Source organism: Macaca nemestrina, chromosome 2 (genome assembly GCF_043159975.1).
Source record: "Macaca nemestrina isolate mMacNem1 chromosome 2, mMacNem.hap1, whole genome shotgun sequence".
NCBI classification, from domain to species: Eukaryota; Metazoa; Chordata; class Mammalia; order Primates; family Cercopithecidae; genus Macaca; species Macaca nemestrina.
Window position 1 is genome coordinate 15,607,027 of NC_092126.1, and position 23,071 is coordinate 15,630,097.

General features: G+C 47.5%; 1 protein-coding gene and 1 long non-coding RNA gene across 6 annotated transcripts in view; one reads left to right on the plus strand and one right to left on the minus strand.

Moving 5' to 3' along the window:
- The first annotated feature begins 4,565 nt into the window (after positions 1-4,565).
- Positions 4,566-15,289, plus strand: LOC139361843 (uncharacterized). Its single transcript, XR_011619579.1, has 2 exons — positions 4,566-4,722; positions 5,063-15,289. It is a non-coding gene; the product is annotated as an uncharacterized lncRNA (long non-coding RNA).
- Positions 15,290-19,617: 4,328 nt separating this feature from the next.
- The window catches only part of LOC105470949 (CKLF like MARVEL transmembrane domain containing 7), a 63,777-nt gene continuing 60,323 nt past the window's right edge, over positions 19,618-23,071 (minus strand). For 2 of the 5 annotated variants that reach the window (XM_071090765.1, XM_071090764.1), the window contains 3 exons: positions 21,991-22,072; positions 21,569-21,668; positions 19,618-20,196 (listed from right to left, as the gene is read on the minus strand). In XM_071090765.1, coding sequence (XP_070946866.1) covers positions 20,013-20,196; positions 21,569-21,668; positions 21,991-22,072 — 366 coding nt within the window. In that variant the 3' untranslated portion in view covers positions 19,618-20,012. The remainder of the gene's footprint in view (positions 20,197-21,568; positions 21,669-21,990; positions 22,073-23,071) is intronic. The other 3 variants (XM_011723309.3, XM_011723308.3, XM_071090766.1) reach the window with 2 other exon arrangements.

The following is a 23,071-nucleotide window of genomic DNA, read 5'->3' on the forward strand; positions in this document are numbered from 1 at the left end:
GACATCTGGGTAGGGCAATTCCACATTGGTAAATTCAGTGGATAAATTACAAGTACAGTAATGTGTGTCATAGAAATTGATATAATAAAAGGGGGAGGCTGGGCGCAGTGGCTCACGCCTGTAATCACAGCACTTTGGGAGGCTGAGGCAGGTGGATCACCTGAGGTCAGGAGTTCGAAACCAGCGAGGCCAACATGGTGAAACCCTGTCTCTACTAAAAATGCAAAATTTAGCTGGGTGTGGTGGCACATGACTGTAATCGAAGCTACTTTGGAGGCTGAGGCAGGAGAATCGCTCAAACCCCAGAGGCGGAGGTTGCGGTGAGCTGAGGTTGTGCCATTGCTCTCCAGCCTGGGCAACAAGTGCAAAACTCCATCTCAAAAAAAAAAAAAAGAAGTATTATCTTTTCCCCAACATTTTTATTAGCTACTTTTTAGAATGTTTGATTTTTTTTGGTTTGTTTTGGAGACAGAATCTCGCTATATCTTTCAGGCTGGAGTGCAGTGGCGCCATCTTGGCTCACTGCAACCTCTGCCTCCTGGGTTCAAGCGATTCTCCTGCTCAGCCTTCTGAGTAGCTAGGATTACAGGCGCATGCCACCACACTCTGCTAATTTTTTTGTGTTTTTAGTAGAGACGCAGTTTCTACATGTTGGTCAGACTGGTCTCGAACTCCCGACCTCAGGTGATCCGCCTGCCTTGGCCTCCCAAAGTGCTGGGATTCCAGGCATAAGCCACCATGCCCCGCCTGAAATATTTCAAGCACTGGAAGCACAGAGGATAATACCTGTTGTAGACTCCACTCACCTTTAATAGATTATAACATTTTGCCGTATTTGCTTCAAGGTTGTAACTCTGGTTCATTCATTTTTGAATGCTGTTTGGTATTTCATTGTATGAATATGTCACAGTTTACTTACTCTCCTACTGATAGAAAAATTCTAACAGCATTTTCAGCTTTTGACCATCTTAACATTACAGTGAACAAATGTATTTGAACATCTCTTCTTGTGCACATGTGAAGGCTTACATGGTGGGTAAGTACTTAGAAGTTAAATTGTTAGGTGAGTCAGAAGGTACGTTATAATTTCAGCATGACTAAATATTTCCAAATAGATCTCCAAAAGGTAGACCCAGTTTATATTTCCCTCAGCAGTGAATGAGGTGCTGGTTTCCCCTCTCTTGTCCTGCACTTAATATTAGTTCAACATAACATTTTTGCTTGTCTGGTACTGAAATGGTGCCTCATTTTTTTTTGTATTCTTCCTGTTTCTGGTGAACCTGATTGTCTTTTCACTTGTTTATTGACTGTTATTTCTCAGAAATAGAAAAAATAGTCTGAAAATTCATATGGAAATGCAAAAGATCTGGATTGCCAAAGCAATCTTGAGGAAAAAGAACAGACTGGAAATTAGCCAGGCGCAGTGGCCTGCACCTGTGGTCCAATCCACTCAGGAGGCTAAAGTGGGAGGATCGCTAGAGGATTCGAACAGCATTTTTGCCCAGGAGTGTGAGGCTGAAATGAGCTGTGATTGTGCCACTGCACTCCAGAGTGGGTGACATAGTGAGACCCCATCTTAAAAAAAGAAAAAAAAAAGCCAAGCATAAAACAGTTTTGAAATTGTACTGTCAGAAATTTTAAGATTTGATCAAGTCTGTGTTATTAGCATAGGTATTATAAAATACCCAAGAAAGCCAGCAACAGACCTATACATATATATCCACTTAAACAGAAGCAACAAGTATGTCAGAGAAGGGGCCACCTATTGAAACAATAAACTAGATGGTGTGAGGCATTCACACAATACACCAAAATCAAGGTAGCATCAAGTACTAAATATAAGATGTAAACCTTTAAACATTTTAGAAAGTATAGAATATTCCTTTTTTGAATTTTTTATTTATAATTGACAATTTTACATATTTATGGGGTACAGTGATGTTTCAATATAAGTGTGCATTGTATCAAATCAGGGTTTATCATATCCATCACTTTAAACATTTATTTCTTAGTGGTGATAACATTCAAAGTCTTCTAGCTATCTTGAAATACACACTACATCGTTGTTGTTTGAGACAGGGTTGTTTTGTCGCCGGGGCTGGAGCACAGTGCAGTCTTGACCCCCTGAGTTCAAGCGTTCCTCCCACCTCAGCGCCCCGGAGTAGCTAATTTTGTAGTTTTTGTAGAGACGAGCTTTGCCATGTTGTCCCAGCTGGTCTTGAATTGCTGGGCTCAAGCGATCCTCCCAAAGTGTTGGAATTACAAGGGTGAGCCACCACTGGCCCGCCTACATTATTCATTACTGTAGTCACTCTGCTGTATAATAGAACACCAGAATTTATTCTTCCTGTCCAACTGTAACTTTGTATCCATTGACCAACCTCTCCCAGTCCCCACTCCCGCAAACTCGCTACCCTCCCCAGACTCTGGTAACCATTATTCTACTCTCTTAATTTATGAAATCAACTTTTTTAGATTCCGCAGATGAATGAGATCATGTGGTGTTTGTCTTTCTGTGCCTGGCTTGTTTCACTTAACATAATGTCCTCCAGGTTCATCCATGTTGCTGCAAAAAAAAAGCAGGACTTCATTGTTTTATGATTGGCCAGTATTCCATTGTGTATATACACACACACACATATGCCACATTTTCTTTAGTCATCTGTAGATGGACATTTGGATTGATTTTGTATCTTGGCTATTGTAAATAGCACTGCAATAAATATGGGAGTGCAGATAGCTCTTTGACATACTGATTTCACTACCATTGAATATATTCCCAGTAATTACACTGCTGGATCATATGGTAGTTCTGTTTTTAATTTTTTGAGGAACCTCCATACTGTTTTTCATAATGGCTGTACTCATTTACATTCCCACCCACAGTGCATAAGCGTTTCCTTTTCTCTACATCCTTGCCAACATTTGTTATTTTTTGTCTTTTTTTTTTGAGACAGAGTCTTGCACTGTCGCCCAGGCTGGAGTGCAGTGGCGTGATCTTGGCTCACTGCAACCTCCACCTCCCGGGTTCAAGCGATTCTCCTGCCTCAGCCTCCCGAGTAGCTAGGAAGACAGGCACACACCAACATGCCCAGCTAATTTTTGTATTTTTAGTAGAGATGGGGTTTCACAATGTTGTCCAGGATGATCTCGATCTCTTGACCTCGTGATCCACCCGCCTTGGCCTTCCAAAATGCTGGGATTACAGGCGTGAGCCACTGGCAGCCGGCCCTATTTTTTGTCTTTTTAATAGTCGTCAATGAGATCATAGTTCATTGTGGTTTGATTTGTATTTCTCTGATGATTGGTGATATTGAACATTTTTTTCATCTATCTGTTGGCCATTTGTATGTCTTTTCTTGAGAAATGTCTATATAGGCGTTTTGGGCATTAGTGTTTTTTTTGTTGTTTGTTTTTTGTTTGTTTTTGTTTTTGTTCTGGGTTATTGAGCTGTTTGAGTTTCTTGTGTTTTCTGGATATTAACATCTTGTCAGATGGATAGTTTGCAAATACTTTTCTCCCATTCTATAGATTGTCTCTTCACTCTATTGATTGTTTCCTTTGCTGGGCCACAGCTTTTTGGTTTAATGTAATTCCATCTGTCTGTTTTTGCTTTCATTGCCTGTGCTTTTGAGGTCTTATTCAAAAAATCCTTGCACAGTCCAATTTCATGAAGCATTTTCCATTTTCTTGTAGTTTCGCAGTTTCAGATCTTTTAAGTCTACAATCCATTTTGAGTTGATTTTCATATATGGTGAGAGAGAGGGGTCTGTTTCATTTTTCTGCATATGGATATCCAGTTTTCCCAGCACTGTATTTATTGATTTCCCAAGTTACCATTAACCGTCACCATTTATTTAAGAAATTGTCTTTTCCCCAATGTATGTACTTGGTTCCTTTCTCAAATATCAGTTGGCAGTAAATGCATGGATTTATTTCTGGGTTCTGTGTTCTATTTCCTTGGTCTGTGTACCAACCTCCAAATTTGTCCTTCCTTCCCTCCTTCCCTCCCTTCCTCTGTCTTTTCCTTCCTTCCTCCCTCCCTCTCTCCCTCCCCTCCCTCTCAGCAGGGTCTTACTCTATTGCCCATGCTGGAGTGCAGTGGTGTGCTCTAGCTCACTACATCACTGCAGCCTTGAACTCCTGGGCTGAAGCAATCCTCCCACCTCAGTCTCCCAAGTAGCTGGGACTACTGGTACACACCACCATACCTGGCCACCTTTTACAAATTTTTTGTAGAGATAGACCTCACCTATCTCTTGCTTTTTTCTTAGAATTGCATTTAATTGGAAGATTAGTTTTGGGGGAAAATGGCATCTTACTGGTTGAACTTCATATTCATGAACATAGAATCTCCATTGATTTAGGTCTTTTTTTTTTTTTTTTTTTTTTTGAGACGGAGTCTCGCTGTGTCGCCCAGGCTGGAGTGCAGTGGCCGGATCTCAGCTCACTGCAAGCTCCGCCTCCCGGGTTTACGCCATTCTCCTGCCGCAGCCTCCCTAGTAGCTGGGACTACAGGCGCCCGCCACCTCGCCCAGCTATTTTTTTGTATTTTTTTAGTAGAGACGGGGTTTCACCATGTTAGCCAGGATGGTCTCGATCTCCTGACCTCGTGATCCGCCTGTCTCAGCCTCCCAAAGTGCTGGGATTACAGGCTTGAGCCACCGCGCCCGGCCTCAATCTAGAATTCTGTACCCACCTTAGCTATTTTTAAGAGTAAAGGTAAAGGCCGGGCGCGGTGGCTCAAGCCTGTAATCCCAGCACTTTGGGAGGCCGAGACGGGCGGATCACGAGGTCAGGAGTTCGAGACCATCCTGGCTAACACGGTGAAACCCCGTCTCTACTAAAAAATACAAAAAACTAGCCGGGCGAGGTGGCGGGCGCCTGTAGTCCCGGCTACTCGGGAGGCTGAGGCCGGAGAATGGCGTAAAAACCCGGGAGGCAGAGCTTGCAGTGAGCTGAGATCCGGCCACTGCACTCCAGCCTGGGCGACACAGCGAGACTCCGTCTCAAAAAAAAAAAAAAAAAAAAAAAAAAAAAAAAAAAAAAAAAAAGAGTAAAGGTAAAATGAAATTTCACTCTTGCAGAAAAGACATCCAACACCAGAGTTAGAAAACAGTAACCAAAAATAAGGTGGGATGCAAAGACTAAACTATGTTGGTAAATCTAAATAAGTAATGACTGCATAAAACAACATTAATAGTTAATTTAGGAAGTTGCTAAGATAAATGTAAAATACTAGAGAGTAACAACATAGTACATGAGAAGAATGATGGCCATTAATTCTAAGGTCTCTTAGTATTATTCAGGAGATGAGCAGGAGTTCTGATTAATATTACAAATCTTTATGAAATCAAATATGCATGCTAAAAATTTGATAGTATGTTATTACTGAGGAATTCTAGCAAAGAAAAGTGGCAGGAATTACAGAATTATAAAGTTGCTATTTTGCAACTGCTAACAAAGTAACTGATTTAGGCAAAGATCCATGGATGAAACCTTTTAGCTAAAAAGTTGACGGGAAACCTCACAGTGAGTGGGGAACACATGGTCAGCACCTGACCCCACTAAGTGTGCACTGAGTGTGGTTATTACCAGAGAATACAGAAAAGTTTAATCTGAATTTAAGCATGCCTTTAGGGCTATCTTTCAATTTACAGGAAATATGGAAATAAAGGAATAAGTTAAATAACATGATAACAGAAATTGATAAATCCAGAATGTGAGATATCTGACAGAAATCCGTAGACGAACTAGTAGAGGTGTGTAGAGTATTAGGAATGCAATTGATTTTTGATTATTGATCTTATATTCAGCAAACCTGCTGACATCTTCTGTTACTTTTACTAGTAATATGCTAGTATGCATATCAGAATATGTAATTTGCTAATCAGAATATGTAATTTCTTATAAATATCTCATTCCGGGTAACTATAAAAATAAGGTATCTAGGACAAATCTGACTAAAGATACGTAAGACCTTTATGAAAACAAAAGAAAATTGCTGAAAAACAATAAAAGACCTAAATCTAATTTGCTATTTAGCAAGTCTATTGAGTTTTTGACTTCATATACTACATTTTCTTTGAAACCATTCTATTAAGATCTTAAGTTCTTTTGGTGCTAATTCTCCTGTTTGTTGGATTAATGGAGTCTTCCTTCTCATATTGGTTCCATTTTATCATTTGGGAGTGTGACTCTAAGTTGCCAGTGGCTCAGTCCTTTTTATTTGATCCTCAGGTACTTAATCACCTCTGCACTTGGCATAGCCTCTGGATACCTTGCCTAGCCCCTTCTCTCATCTGAAGTCAGAACATTTAATGCCCAGAAGGATTGTTCCACTAGAAGCAGAATGGGACCTGCCGTTGGCACTGGGCAAACCCATGTCAATCCATTGCTTTTCCTTTGGAATCCTCTTACGTTAAACCTCAGGTTTATGTGGGCTACAGAGAAACCAGCCTCTGTGGGTAGGTGGCATGGATGCAGACCCTGAAGTTTTAAATCACCCTTGGGTCCAGGTGCGGTGGCTCACGCCTGTAATCCCAGCACTTTGGGAGGCCAAGGCGGGCAGATCACTTGAGCTCAGGAGTTTGAGACCAGCCTGGGCAACATGGCGAAACCCCATCTCTATCAAAAATACAAAAAACTAGCCGGGCGTGACGGTGCAAACCTGTAGTCCCAGCTACTTGGGAGGCTGAAGCGGGAGGTGGAGGTTGCAGTGAACCGAGGTTGTGCCACTGCACTCCAGCCTGGGTGACAGTGAAACACCATCTCAAAAAAAAAAAAAAAAATCACCCTTGGCACCTCCTGTATCTGTCACCACAAAAAATGATGAATACTGTCACCCCAAAACCCAGTGGCTTAAAACAAAAACTAGTTCATGGGTCTATGGTTATGGTTTAGGTCGCAGGGCTCTCACATATCTGGGTGCAGGCTCACTGGTGACGGGAAGCTCATGCTTCTGGGTCAGCTTGTTGTCAGCTGGGGAAACTGGCCCCCCGTGTGTCTCTCATATCCCTTCCGCAGGCAAGCCTGGGAATATTCACATGGCCGTGGCACAGGGGCAACAGGGACAAGCCCCCAAAGGTAAGTGGTTTTCAGGCCGCTTTTATCACATTCGTTAGCATTCCCAAGCCCAGGGTCAGAAGGAGGAGGTTCTACAGAGTGAGGGGGCAAAGGGCATGGTAAAGGGAGGGATGGAGGATGGGGCCATTCTTCAGCAGGCACTCATTCCTTATATCCCACTCATCTATCTATTTCCTTGAACTTGTGCCCTCAAAATCAAGAGCAGTCGCTCCTGCCATCATTGAGCATTCTCTGATTAAAGAATATTTTTACTGAACGAGAGAATACGTTCACACAGTGAAATACAGAAATTCTCTACTGAGATGGAAAGCTGTCTAGCTTAATATGACATTGCGCTTCGTAGTACAGATAAAAGTAACGCACTGGGGAAACGAGCAGATTAGCAGTTGAGTATGCAGCCCGGGCAGCATGGCAAAACCCTGTCTCTACAAAAAATATGTAACAATTAGCCAGGCCTGGTGGCATGTGCCTGGAGACCTCGCTACTTGGGAGACTGAGGTGGGAGGATCACCTGAGCCTGGGAGTTCGAGGCTGCAGTGAGCTGAGATCACGCCACTGCTCTCCAGCCTGGGTGACAGAGTAAGACCTTGTCTCAAAAAAAAAAAAAAAAAAAAAAAATGTTGAGTACGCACAGTTCCCCAAGCTTTTATTATCCCACAATTTATGCTGGACATAAAGAGACTACATGCAGAGAGGGACCTGACCCGTGGTGCTTCACGTGTTCATAGGGAAGTTGGAGGAGGCAACAGTACTTATGCAATTTTATAAGAATGAAAGCCGCTGGTAGAGTAATAAATGGCTTTATTCAAAAAGGGGCTCTTCCAAAGGTTCAGGGGCTGGACTCAGTATGTTAGTCCACTGCACTGATTTGGACCTTTTCAGCCATCTCTCCAATAAGCTACTAACATGAGGGAGGAAACAAACCTCCACGCCGTCCACATTTGTCTTAACCCCTGACCCTTGGGGTTCTACAGCTAACAACATGAGAACTGGAAGGGTAGTAGAGTCTGGACATTTGGGACTGTTGTTCATACCTGTAATAGAAAAAGAGAGAGTGATTCACTTCCCCTTGGCCCTCAAGCACTTCTAGGGTCAAACATTTACACCAGATCAGTTGGGATCTGTCATCCTGTCTTAGGGATGACCCAGGTTGTCCTTTTTTCTGGACCCACGAGCTGCCATTTTGTTGTAAGTACACAGCAGGCAGAGGAAGGTGGCCATGGAACACCTGATTAATAGAGTATCCAAGTTTTAGTCTGTCCACAGAAATCTGAACAAAATGAACCATTCATCTATTTATCCATTGAAGGGAGCTCGGGTCAGCAGAGGGGACTATCAGCTTGTACAACTTGTAAATAGATGAAGATGGACCAGCTGTCCCTGTAGAAGTCCGCATTGAAGAGTCCAGTATAGTTGGCAGATAATACAGTCTTTGCAGTTAAACATGGCCTCCATAATTGATCACTGGGCATCTCAATCCTTTATGGTGGTTCCATGCCTATGGTGGATTTGAGCACAGGTTGATCAGTCTGTAATGGAGGTGATGGCCACGTATGTTTGATTGACTTTTTCACTCTAAATGCTTTTCACTAGATGTGGTTGCTTCATATAACCATACAGATAAATACTGAGTTTGTAATTAAATAGTTACATGTCCCCAAGGTAAGTGCCACCCAATATATGGTATGTCTTCTCTGGTCCAGTCCTGGTTGGCCCAAAGATCTGACCATACAGATGGGCCATTAGTGACAGCCCATGCAGCATGTTTAATCTTAGGGCAGTACTCTCTGAGGCCAGATGTCCCATCTGGAATTCAGCCCATTGCACAGAGTGCCCACAGCTGGGGTCCATCACCCTTGCGCCATCACTGGATGGCTGTAGCATTCCAAAGGCCCTGCTCCCTCAGAGGTGGGTGAGCTCTTTCTTCAGTGATGCTTTCTTGTCAGGTGGCCTATTTCATAGGTGGCACCTTCATTAAACCAGCAGTTTTGGTAAAACGGTAGGAAAGACACTATTTTTGTCTCCTGCGTGGGCCACCACCTGTTTGGCCCACCCAGAAGATGGCTAAAGGCTGAGGAGCTGGGTTTGGCCCTTAATTGGAAGATCCATTTTCTTCTCGTGATGGGATGTTCTGGAGCTTGTCCCACCCATTTATGAAACTTAGTTCAGAACTGCAGGATGAGAATGTCAAGTTGAAGACTGTTTTGGATAGGTAGGGCTCAGTGATGCTGGCAGTTGCTTCTCAGCAGCAGGAAGAAGTCTTCAAGTTCAAACGGTCGAAGACTAGAAGAACCAGAGAAGTCTGGTTTGCCAAAGGCTCTAATCAACCGTGCAGTTAGTCCCAGACCCCTGTAGTTCCTTGAGGTCCGAAGGAAATACAGGCTCTAGGGCAAGGCTTCTTTTACTACTTTCTGGGCTGATTCTAAGATTCTTTGTTGTTTGGGCCCTCGCGCAAATGTGGCCACATGTCTCATGACTTGGGGGGTGGAAGCTGTAGGAATATTCCTAGGTTTGGGATGTACTGTCTGGCAGCCAATTTTGCTGCAGGGCCACTTTTTTTCTTCTTCTTCTTCTTTCCTTTTCTTTTTTTTGTAGTTTGCGGCTATTACAAAGTTTTTATTGATTTAATTGTGAAGTATCTATTTGAGCTGTGATACAGCCCCCAAGATGGCCACTTGAAAGGCAGGGTGCTTGGGTTTTATCCTTGCTCAGGGCCCACCTGTCTTTCGTCAGTGGTCCTTGGGTGGCATGTTTTCTCTGTGCAGACATGATGGAAATGCCTGCCCATACACCACCAGTTCACACTGTACTGGGTTTGTCCAACCCACTGATGCCATATCACTGGGAAATTCAGGGCAATAAAAGTGTGCTATATGCTGTGCTGGTGAAAGCAGGGGGATCTAAAATAATGCATTCGCAATACCCTAGGTTGCAAACCAAGTACCAGGTAGGATGGCAGCAAAACATGCCTTCACTTTTATTATGTCAGCACAATGGAAACAAAAGGTGGCCACACTCTTGTTGAAGCTTCCCTAATCCACAGTAGAGTTCCCGGCATCCATTCGACAGACAGGGATGTTCAGCTTAAAGAAAGCTCTGTATAGGCCAGGCGCAGTGGCTCCTTTGGGAGGCTGAAGCGGGTGAGGTTGGGAGTTCGAGACCAGCCTGACCGACATGGAGAAACCCTATCTCTAGTAAAAATACAAAAAAATTAGCCAGGTGTGGTGACTCATGCCTGTAATCCCAGCTACTTGGGAGGCTGAGGTAGAAGAATTGCTTGAACCTGGGAGGCGGAGGTTGTGGTGAGCCGGGATAGCACCATTGCACTCCAGCCTGGGCAACAAGAGCAGAACTCCATCTCAAAGAAAGCAAGCTCTGTATAGCACCTCTTGTGGGTATAAAACCTGTGTGAGAAGACCAAATACTTTTTCTTCTCCCAGAAAGAGGCATTGTTTCAAATGTTATGGTTGGCAAGCTTTATGAGAAAACACCGTCCTTGGGTATGCATCTGACTGCTCCTGATATGAGTCACCAACAGGGGTCACAATAAATGTATCCAGTGAACAGTTTCTTGCAAAAGAGAAGCACAATCCAGGCGCACACACACATACACACACACACACACACACCCCACCTCACAAAACCGCAGCCAGTACGTAGTAAGTTTAGGAATATTTAGGGCTTCCTCTGGGGTGGGAGTGAATCAGGGGATGCAACCCCATATCTAATTCTTGTCCCTCTGCTGTCATTTGCCCCAGACTGAGTCGTATCAGCTCAGACTTAGATCTTTGCTCCACAGGAACTGTGACATCCACTCCAGGTTTTGTATCAGGTCATCTGCTGTTCTGAGCACCCTTACAGCTCCCTAGCTAGTCCAGCTCTGCCTGTCCCTTTCATTCCATCCATACCTGGCTTTCAGCCATAACGTGTGTTATGCAGGGTTTTTCCTGGGCTTTTTTCCCTGACATTCAGTGGCCTCATTACTCCGGGCTTGCATTTTGTAAGAAATCCACCTTTTGTTCAAATGACTTGCTTGTTTGAGAAGTTTAGTGGCTGAAGACTCGTTTTGTCTCACCCATCTCTCTGGGGCCTTGAGATCTTTCTCTTTCCAGTCCCCTGGCCAATCAGCCAAGCCGTTCACCACTCCCTGAGTCTGTATATTTTCTTTCCAGCGGATGATCAGATGCACTGCCCAGAGCTTTGCCCACTGGGAGTGTTTCCTTTCATTATTTCTTTCAAGGCTACCCCTAGAATAAGGCTATTAGTGCAGCCAGCACACATTTTCAGCTTGTATCCACGTGGCCCGCTGAGCCATCATCATGAGCGAACCAGGGAAGGAGAGTGAGCCAGTATGAGGATATTACTGAGTTAGCCACCACTATGTGATTGGTTGCTCGATCCCACAGGACTGTCCTCTGAGAAGCTGTGTAAAATGTGCCTCAGGGTGGTCTGGTCCAGGAGAGAAGGAGGAAGAATGCACGCACTGGTTCCTGTGTCCCATTGGTCAGTGTTACCACACAAGGAGTGAATTCCCCTGTGCTTGCGAGTTGCACTGTGTGGCCACTGAGCAGGTCCCATGGCAGTGTCCACAGGAAAGCGCCAAGGTGACAGTTGAAGGCCCAAAGCACAGCTATCAGGTTATGCTGGCATGGCATGGTCATAGGCCTTGAGGGCTGGCACTGCAGTGGTGGCTGGATCAAAGGATAGGTGAGCCAAGAGGATGTAACATGTTGCATAATGGTGAGTGAATAAAGTCCTGGAAGATTACATACAGTGTGGTATCTTCTCCATTTAATTATGAAGTACCAAGATTACAAGACAACGCAAACCCTTGATGAATGGGGGATCTGGGAGGTTACCTTGGGAGGGGAAAGATGGGAGGGTGATGAGCTGAAGTAGCATATTGTTACAGTTAAATGTAAGTTGTCATGATTCTAGCTTCAGTGCTGACTATAAAAAAATAGGGAGGGAGGGAGGAAGGAGGCTATGCATGGACCATGATTAGAGTGTAAGAGTGTTATAAACTCCAGATGATGATTAATCTGTGTACCTGAGGTTCAAATAAAATGTGCAGGCTGGGCGCGGGGGCTCATGCCTGTAATCCCAGCACTTTAGGAGGCTGAGGCTGGTGGATCATGAGGTCAGGAGTTTGAGAACAGCCTGACCAACATGGTGAAATCCCGTCTCTACTAAAATACAAAAATTAGCCGGGCGTGGCGGTGGGCGCTTGTAATCCCAGCTACTCGGAAGGCTGAGGCAGGAGAATTGCTTGAACCTGGGAGGTGGAGGTTGCAGTGAGCCGAGATCGAGCCATGGATTCCAGCCTGGGTGACAGAGTGAGACTGTCTAAAAAAACAAAAAACAAAACAAAACAAAACAAAAAACAACAAAAAAACGTGCAAGTGGATGCTTCTAATGTGAACCCTGAACTTAGCTTTCCAGAGGTGTGGCTCTCCGCAAGGGATATGGCGGCGATGCTTCCTGATGGCCACCAGGGGACGTGCGTGGCCAAGAGCGGGCGCGTCGCCTGCGGGCTCCCGCAGCCACCTGCGCGGTGGGTTTTGTTTTCGCTACAGGAGAGCTGTGTCCAGCTGGGAGGAGTGGCAGCAGGCACAGCTGTTGGCCGGGGACCCCGGGGGCTCCCCAGGGAGGGCCTCCGCCCAGCGCGCTGCCCCTGGGTTGGGGAGGAAGCATCTGCCAGACCAGCGGGGCCCCGACTTCCCCGAGAACAGCCAAGACCCTGGGGCAAGCGCTGGAGGGCCCTGCCGGGAAGGGTCGCTAAACTGGGGCAGGCTGCTGCAGCTAGGCCCCAGCAGGTGTGTTTGGCCTGAAGTGTATCTTTGAAAAGATACTTGGCAACATTTAAAAATCGGGAACTGTTTAGCCTGCAAATCCAGATGACCATTTCTCTGGGTCACTTGGGGCATCTGGCAGCACTTGGACAGCAGCTCACTCCACACGCACCCCTGCCCGGCTGATGAGATTGGTCATAGTTTTGGTCAAATCAGTATTCCGCGTGACGATTATTCTGGCTATTATCACCATTCGGAACTGAGCCAGGTGGCACACTTCATGCTGTGGTAACATTTCCTTTTTTGCACAACTCTACGTGGAGTATTATTATTATTATTATTATTTTTATCTTTTTGAGACGGAGTTTCGCTCTTGTTGCCCGGGCTGGAGTGCAATGGTGTGATCTCGGCTCACCGCAACCTCTTCGCCTCCCGGGTTCAAGTGATTCTCCTGCCTCAGCCTCCCGAGTAGCGGGCATTACAGGCATGCGCTACCATGCCCGGCTAATTTTGTCTTTTTAATAGAGATGGGGTTTCACCATGTTGGTCAGGCTGGTCTGGAACTCCCGACCTCAAGTGATCAGCCCACTTCAGCCTCCCAAAGTGCTGAGATGACAGGCGTGAGCAACCGCACTCGGCCTATGTTGTTTTCTATGTACATAGAATATGGCAATAAAACCCAAACAGTCCACCGGTTGTCTCCCCAGCCCTCCTCCAACCTGGGCCCTTTCCATCCACCTGCTGCCCGGTGGTTCCTGGCATTTCCCTTTATGTGAGTGGTTTCCACTTTTTTTTTTTTTTTTTTTAAAATAGCAGAGAAATCCCCCTCTTCAATCTAAATTATGCATGAAACTCCATTATATAAAACGGGAAACATGGTATGAATATCAGTGACTAATTTACATTGATAACATTTACTTATTATAAAGCCAGTGCATAGGAACAATGGGATTAATTTGGAAAGTCCACAACTTGGGTAAGTAAGGAGATAACTGCAGCTGCAGCTTCACGGTCGGATTCATTCCGTGGCTGCGTCTGGGTTGCCCAGGATGGAGGAGTCCAGGCTTGCCCAGTGGGGTGGTGGCGGGGTTTTTAGCAGCTCGCTTCACACTCTGGGTGGCCTTGCACTGACGGTGGCTGCACGAGGTGAATTACCCCGGGCAGAGGGCACGGAGGCCGAGGGGCTCCCCGTGTCCGTGTTTGCTATTGAAGGCTGGAGAGTGTTTTAAGTGTTTGCATATATTTTACTCATAAAATCGGGTATCTGTGAGTCTGAAGCACCTCTGAGAGTTCACAGGATGCAGTTCAGAAACTGCCACAAAGGAGGGAAGTGGTGGTTGCTGAGGAGGGGCCCCAAAGACCTGCTGTGTTTCCATGGCAACAGAAGTTTGCTTTTCATGCTAGTGAAGAGGCCTGCAGGTGGGTGGCCCAGAGAATGGGCCAGCTCTGGGTCTATCTTCCCCCACCTGGGGCCTCTTCAGTGGCCTGGCTGGAAGCCCGGCTGAGCTCAGCACCAGGCTGTGGCACAGGGGGCGCCTCAGGCCCGGGTTAAGGGAGCCCCTTCAGGAACACGCTTGTTCTCCCTCTGGGTCTGTCCGCAGACATCCAGCTCTGGCCCTGCCCTGTCATCCCAGCAGCCCGCAGTGGGGTGGTCCCAGGCCACGCCCAGAAGACAGCCAGGCCTGGGCTCACACCGGCTCCATCACTAACCTCCCTTCCACTTGGCTTTGTCCTTGGGTCTCCCTGCTTCACTGTCCTTAAAGATTGGGAGTTCTATTGCCACAGGCCCCATCCCGTGTTACAGAAAACCCCCCAGATGCTGCTCTTCCAGAGCCTGGCTGCGCAACAGTTTTCTGCCACTCTTGTGGGTAATGAGAAAACCTGGCAGAGGCGTGCCCAAGGGATGGCACCGCTCTCGGCCTTCCTCCCTCCCTCCCTAGGAGCATGGCCAGAGAACTGGCTGCTTGTGGAGGGGGATGTGAGCAGACCGCCGTCGGCCTCATCTCCCAGTGCCCCTTGTGGCCACGGGTGCCAACACCCTTTCCTGGGGCCTCAGGTTGCCATGATGGCTCTCCTGGCTCCCTGCCCCTCCCCCATGGGCACATCCCTTCCTCCTCTCACATCTTTGCTTGGACCTGCCTGGCTGTGACTGCTCTGGGAGCAGGGGTAGTGGGTGCACAGTTTGGGTTCCACAAGGCGCCTGGGTTGAACAGCTCCCAGAGAGCCTGAATTGGAGAAGACAACTGCACCCACAGCTGCGCTCTCCAGGACCCAGAATGCTTAGCTGTTAGAACATGGGGTGGCTGCTGTTGGGCTGTGGGTTGCCATTTTCGGTTGGTGTAATTTTTGCTCTTTCAGCTACTGAGTTGCCTCGACATAGGTCATGAATTGGCTTTTTTTTTTTTTTTTTTTTTTTTTAAGACAGAATCTTGCTCTGTTGCCCAGGCTGGAGTGCGGTGGCTCACTGCAACCTCCACCTCCCAGGGTCAAGGAATTCTCATGTCTCAGCCTCCTGAGTAGCTGGGACTACAGGTGTGCGTCACCATGCCCAGCTAATTTTTGTATTTTTAGTACAGATGGGGTTTCACCATGTTGGCCAGGCTGGTCTTGAACTCCCCAGGTGATCTGCCCACCTCAGTCCCCCAAAGTGCTGAGATTATAGGCATGAGGCACTGAACTTGGCCCTGAATTGTTTTAAAAATTATGGTAAAATAAATAAAATTGACCATCTGAACCATTTTTAGGTGTACAGTTCAGTAGCATTAAGTGCATTCATTCATACTGTTGTGGAACCACCATGACCATCCATCTCCAGAACTTTTCATCTTCCCAAACTGAAACTGTACTCATTAAATAATAACTCCCATTCCCCCTGCCACCGGCCCCTGGCAACCACCCTTCTAGATTTTGTCTCCATGATTTTGACCACCCTAGGTACCTCCTATAAGTGGAATCATGCAGTGTCTGTCTGTCCATGTCTGGCTTATTTCACGTGGCATAACGTCCTCGGGTTTCATCTGTATTGTAGCTTGTGGCAGAACTTCCTTCCTCTTTAAGGCTGTCTGTATTGCTTTTGAGTAGTTTATACAAGTATAAACAGTACAAAATACGGAAATCTCGAGATCACTATCTTCTTCAAACTCTACTCTTCTTACCTCCAGCGGGGCACAGAAACTCAGGTGTTCCCCCAGGTAGCATGAAGCAGCCCCTTCATTTCCGCAGCTTCTCCTCCCCGGGGCAGCAGGAGTACGGCCACCCTCCTTCCAGTGAGCTCCCTCTTCCTAGTTCACAAAGCTCTGTGACATCTGGCCTCAGTGGGAGGGGAGTGGAGCACGTTATTGTCTCACCCGTCCCCTGGGGCTGGAGAGTGCTTGTATGTTCCTCGCCCCAGGCCCCAGAGCTCTGGCCAGCCTTCCTCGAAAGCTCCCAGGATCCAGGGACTATGCTGCTCCCCACGCCCTCTGCTCTGCCTCTGGGTCTTCTCCACAGTGCCCCGAGGGGCAAGGGGCTCTGAGGGCTGAAGCCAGAATTTGGGAAGGGTCAGGAATTCGAAAATACCAAGACAGGAGGCAGTGGAGGTGCTTTTTTTTTTTTTAATCAACTTTTAAGTTCCAGGATACATGTGCAGGATGTACATAGGTAAACGTGTTACATAAGCAAACGTGTGCCATGGTGCATGGTGGTTTGCTGCACAGATCAACCCATCACTTAGGTATTAAGCCCAGCATCCATTAGCTCCTTTTTTTTTTTTTTTTGAGATGGAGTTTTGCTCTTGTTGCCCAGGCTGGAGTGTAATGGTACAATCTCGGCTCACTGCAACCTCTGCCTCCCAGGTTCAAGCGATTCTCCTGCCTCAGCCTCCCAAGTAGCTGGGATTACAGGAATATGCCACCACGCCCAGCTACCTTTTTGTATTTAGTAGAAACAGGGTTTCACCATGTCGGCCAGGCTGGTCTGGAACTCCTGACCTCAGGTGATCCACCCGCCTCGGCCTTGCAAAGTGCTGGGATTACAGGCATGAGCCACCGCGCCCAGCCCATTAGCTACTTCTTAAAAGGATCTTTCTTCCAATGCAGCTGTGGATCCAGTGAGAAGTAGGGTTTACTTCAGACACCCGCCAACTGACACCATTTCTCATCTCCTTCCTCCTTCGGTGAAATCAGCCTCAGACTTGCACCCACCCTAGAGCGTCTTTGATTCCAACAGTGTCTCACAAATATTGCAATGCACACACACCACTGGGACTTGGTTATGATGCAGATGATTCTATTTTAGTTGGTCTTTGTGGGGCCTGGATCCTGCAATTCTAACCAGCTGCCAGGTGGTATCCACTTTGTGGACAAGGCTTAGGAATTCCTGGCTCCCATTTCAGACCTATTGCATCTCAATTTCTTGGAGGAAGGCTGGTCGGCTCCCCCAGGGCACGCTGCACTGTGATGCGTTAATGCCTGGGTTTAGAGGCTGGTCCTCCATGGGGCAGCTGAATGGTACTGCCGCCCTGGCTTAGATATTCACTCCCTAGGGTTGAAGCTGTGTCCAGGGGGGTGAGTCACCATAGGAAAACCAGAGGGTCTCCTTCTTCCTACTGTCAACAGCATCCTCAACTGCCAATGGAGAGCCAGCTGTGTGCAGAGGTTGCCAAGATTACAGGGGCTCAAAGGTGCTGGCCCTGCTTCTAGAACATCCCTGACTGGCTGGGGCGCCACCGGGGCTAAAAGAGCTGAAGGAGCAGAGGATCCGAAGGTCATTGTCTTACTTTTTTCTTTTTTTTAGACGGAGTCTCGCTCCGTCGCCCAGGCTAGATTGCAGTGGCACAATCTCGGCTCACTACAAGCTGCGCCTCCCGGGTTCACGCCATTCTCCTGCCTCAGCCTCCCAAGTAGCTGGGACTACAGGTGCCCACCACCACGCCCGGCTAATTTTTTGTATTTTCAGTAGAGACGAGGTTTCACCATGTTAGCCAGGATGGTCTTGATCTCCTGACCTTGTGATCCGCCTGCCTCGGCCTCCCAAAGTGCAGGGATTACAGGCGTGAGTCACCACACCCGGCCCATTGTCTTACTTCAAAAGTGAAAGGCCAGTGTCCCCTTCGGGGAGGACCCCCACAACTCAGCCCAGAGCCGGCTGCTGGGGTATGTTCACCCACCCAGTTCCCTACAGGTGTCTCATCTTGCCCTCTGTCCACCATGGGTCCCAGCGCTCGGCTGAAAACTGCCCTCAGCTTCCAATCTTGACTATAACAAAATTTAAGGTCCAGGGAACTAAAAGTAAATTATGTTCTCCAGCTCCCTCATACCCAGGCGAGTCAATCACTTTTGCAACATTTACCTGCTCATTTCCTGTCATTCTGGTAGCTCTCTGGGGATTAAGACAACGCTAAGGTAGGCACGCTGCTATGTTACTGAATTCCAGGAAGGTCACAGGCAGGCAGGATGGGCTGCTTCTCTCCGTTACACAAAGGGGGAGCTCAGGTTCAGCGAGATGACCCGCGCCATGTCCGGGGCTAGTCAATGGCAGAGCTGGACTCAACCCCACGTCTGCTGGCTCCCAGCCTGACTTTCTTCCCACCATCCTTAGCTCTTTGCTTAAACATTTACTCCCTGGTGCTGGGGATGTGGCTATTTAGAAGCGGTGGTTTTACCAGACAGTTTCTGGGAGGTCACAGAAACCCTTGTTTCTAAAAAGGCCCTGTGGTCTCCAACAGCCACCCCTCAGCCAAGCTGCTGGCTGCACGGTCCGCTGCTCGCTGTCTGTGGAGGCCTCACCTGGTTCTGCGTTTTGCTTTCCTTCCTCACTGAGCAGACTCTGGCTCCTGCTACTACTCCCCCAACTGTCCTCCACCCACCTTTGCCCTCCTAGGGGGAGGCTCGAATGGTTACACCCGGATCCTCGTTGCTTGGCGAGGCCCACATCGTCACTACACAGGCTCCTCAGCTGAGGCTCCTCCATTCCATTGCCCTGGAGGAGCCGACCGTGCCAGGGTCAGCTCAGCCGTGTTCCTGCTTCGGCCCAGCTGGTACACAGGATCCCCTCCCATCAGCAGCACTGGGCTCCAGATACACCACGGGTGCTGCTTCCTTAGATCATCCCAGACAGCCCGATGCCCCGAGCTGGCCAGCAGCCACAAGAGCAGCCCCAGAGCGCCAGCTCAAAGCCCACAGGGGCTGCCTCCATTTCTGGCAACAGTCAGCAGAGGCAAGGATGGGGCTGGGAGTCAGGCGAACCTAGATCCTCAGCCCACCTCCCCACTGGCTTGCCCTGTGCCTTGGGCTAGAGCCCCGATTTCATTTCTAAAAACGTGGTCCTATAACCTGCCCCCTTGGAGTCACTATCATCGCTATTGGCTGTGGTCGTGAATGTAGGTGCTTGCACACAGGGTTGCTCAAACATTGTTCCATCCCTCCTTTTTCTAGCCAACCGAGCAGCTCAAGATCAGGGAAACCGCGCATTTAGGGCAAGATCATTAATCATCACAGTGTAAACACAATCCTTAGCTTGCTCTAAAGCTCTTTCCAGGAGAAGGAGGACGTTAATATAAATGAGAACCTGCACATTTACCTAAAACTCAGCCCTGCTATACCATCCCCCAAGATGGAGAGAAAACCTGAAGTCCAGCAGTTCAGCAAGGGGCACCCACAGAGCACGGGTGGAGGGCCACGGGCCAGACACAAGCTTGAATGGAAACTGTTTCAGGCCGGGTTTTACGGTCTTCATCTGGTTCAATAAGAAATCCTTGTGCAACTGGCCGAGTCAATATTTTATTAAAAAACGCATAAACATGTGTACAATGGTAATAAAGGCAGAGACGGAGAGGAGACACGAGATCTCCTTAGGGACAGGCTAACCACATAGTGTTTCTACAGGCACGCCTCGCTTCAGGAAAGAGGGTATCTCTAAGACTGGACTGACAAGCTAGATAAATTAGGAGGGGGCTTTGTTTCTTAAGGCGCTTCACTCCCCACTGAGGAGTGAAGTAGAAGGGATTTAGGCAGGAGTATTCACAAACCCCTCCAGTACCTGAGGTGGTTCTAGAAGCAGGAAGGCAGAAAACAGATTTCCCTGGAGGCTGCTTTCCTTTTCCAGAAGGGGAGGAATATTCTCCCCGGAAGGCTGGAGGAAGAGTTTCCGGCTGGCTCAGGAGCTCTGGGAGCTGGCTTCCGGGGAGAGCAGGAAGAGGGGGCGGGCCTTTCCTGGTTCCCACCAGCCTGACAGGACTTTGGCACAGGAACACAGGTCCACAGGCCTCGCCTGGAGTACACGTCCTCTTTGCAAAGCTCCTGAGGGGCCCAGGGGTTGTGGCCTCATCAGACGGCTGTATCTTGGGAAGGAAATGGCAAAGTCAGGACAGCTTGCCAGGGATGTGGCCCACCCACAAGCCACACTCCACAGGTTTGACTCCAAGTTCTGCTCGGGGGGCACCTCTGTCCTCCACCCAGCGCCGACTTTCACTGAGATGATTCTATTTTTTAAAAATACATTTCCAAACAAGAAAAAAACTTCGGTAGCACAGAGGAGACTCCCATCCCCACGCCCCACACCTCAGTCTTACCTCAGCAGTAACCTCCATAAGCCCTTTAGTTGTTTCTTTTGGTGATTCTTCCATAATTTAAAAACCGACTTATACCAGTATTTATAGATTTATGCTGTTAGACATCACATATTAACTTCTTTTTCCCCTTACATTCTCTACTTTTAAAAACCATTCTTTTTTGTCTTAAACAGCTTTACTGGGATATTTTAATAATTCATATACCATACAATTCTCCCATCTAAAGTGTTTTTCAGTATATTCACAGACTGTGGCAACCACAATTTTAGAACCTTTGCATCACCTCAAAAAGAAACCTCATCCTCATTAGCAGTCACCCCTGAGTCCCCTCCCCCAAGCCCCAGGCTGCCGTAGGTCTACTTTCTGTCTCTATGAATCTGCCTGTTCTAGACAATTTTTATTAGAGAAATCCTACACTCCATGGGCTTAGTGTAGGATTCCATGAGTAATGCCCTCAAACAGGAGGCAAGTTAAATAAACTGCCCAGTCATGCCATGGACTTAATGCTGCAACCCACGGAGCCACTAAGAATTCCTAATGATGCTGGGAAAATGTTTGATAGGTGGCTAAGGAGGAGAAAAAACAGGTTATGAAACAGCACATGAAATTTGATCCTTTTAATAAAAGCAACAGATACGTATTTTTTCAGAGAGAAAATACCAAAAGGATAGATACTCAGTGCTACTTCTGGGTAGTGTGATGACAGATGGCTTTTTCTTAATTTTTTAAAATACATTTTTCTTTTTTTTAGAGACAGAGTCTCACTATGTTGCTCAGGTTGGTCTCAAACTCCTGGGCTCAGGTGATCCTCTTGCCTCAGCCACCTGAGTAGCCGATACTATAGGTACACACCGCTGTCCCTGGCTCAGACGGTTTCTATTAAAAATATGTTTTTATCTGTATTTTCTAAAAACCTACATTTTATTTTTGTCATTAGGAAACTTAAGAAAAAGCTGGCTGGGTGCAGTGGTTCATGTCTATAATCCCAGCACTTTCAGAGGCTGAGGTGGGAGGACTGCTTGAGCCCAGGAGTTTGAGACCAGCCTGGGCAACATGGTGAGACTCCATCTCTTAAAAAAAAAAAAAAAAAAAAAGAAATTAGGCATGGTGATGCTGCACACATGTAGTTCCAGGTACTCACGAGGCTGCGGTTGAAGGATCACTTGAGGCTGGGAGGCAGAGGCTGCAGTGAGCTCTGATTGCACCACTGCGCCAGCCTGGACAACAGGGCAAAACCCAATCTCAAAAAAAAAAAGAAAAAGAAAAGTAAAGAAAGAGAGAAAGCAAGCAAGCAAGCAAGCAAGCAAGCAAGCAAGAGAAAAAAGCTTGGCCACCCGAGGCTGAAATGCTAGGGCATCCTTGGATGTGTGGAGATGGGCATGTGAGGGGAGATTCTGGGGCCACATCTCCCCCTTTGCCGGCCCCTGGGCTCTAATACTACTTCTAAAGTCCCCTTGGGACACAGCCTTCTCACCAGCAGGGTTTGTCCCTATGGCTGAAGTCAAGAACAAGCCATCCCCCTGTTCCTGGGAGACCCTCTGTGCACAGATAACCAGAACTCACCTGTGGACTGGGTTACACACGAGATCTTGTAGGACAGCCATATGCTTGCCATGCAGAGGAAGGTGGCCATGAAACCAAAGATCTGCAGTGGAGAGAGGGGAGAGGAAGTTCACGGGCCGTAGGGCCAATTACTCGGGCAATCCTGTCTGCTTCTCATCTCTGCGCTTGTTCCCTTCATGCCTCTGGCCAGAAAGGAGCTTGGAGAGTCATCTAACCCAACCACCTCATCCTGGATCAGGTGCAGAGAGGAAGCCCCAAGAGGCCCAGCCGCTGGCCCCGGTCCCCCAGGTTGGGCCAGGTCAGGGCTGGCAGCCAGGCCTCTCGGTCTTTTGGCAGCCTCAGTGCCTGGTTTGGGTTTACATTTACAAGAGAGCTGGGGCTAAGCCAATGGACTTGGATTATCCTAGACCAGTAGAGAAGAAAAGGGTGAAATTTTAACTTGGGCTTAAAAAATCTGAACGTTCACATGATTTGTGGTGTAGTGGCGTTGTTCGCATTTCATCTGTAATGGTTTTCTGTTCCGTTCTGGCTTTACAGCCGTATAAGAACCAGAAGCTGAGGTCTTTACATCTAGGTTTATGTTTGTACATATTAAACAGTATTAGACTAAACTAAGTTAAGGCAGCACCCTTTCCCTTTTTCAGGGTCATCCGGCGCTCAAGTGTGAGGAAGGCTGACCTAGTCCAGCCCCCTCACTTGTAGATGAGACTCGGGTGCTGGGAGAGGAAGAGCACCTGTGGGGAGGCTCATCAAATGGTCGAGGGAGAGGCAGTAGCTTCTTCTGGAATCTCTGGGCTTTGAAGCCTGCAGCCGTTTTCCTTGCTTGTGAACAACACTGGGAGTTGCAGTGGTGAAAACTTACTGACCACTTTACTACATCCCTACCAGGGTGCGAGGCTCTGTGGGTGTATTGATTCCTTTAACCCTCACAACTCAGCTGGGTGGGAGCTACGATTACCCACCCCTGCTCCTCCATTTCACAACTAAAGAAACAGAGGTACAGGCGGTCAACTATTTTGCCAAAGGCCACAGAGCCAGCAAGGGCCAGATATGGGATGGGAGCCCAGGAAGCCTGACTCCA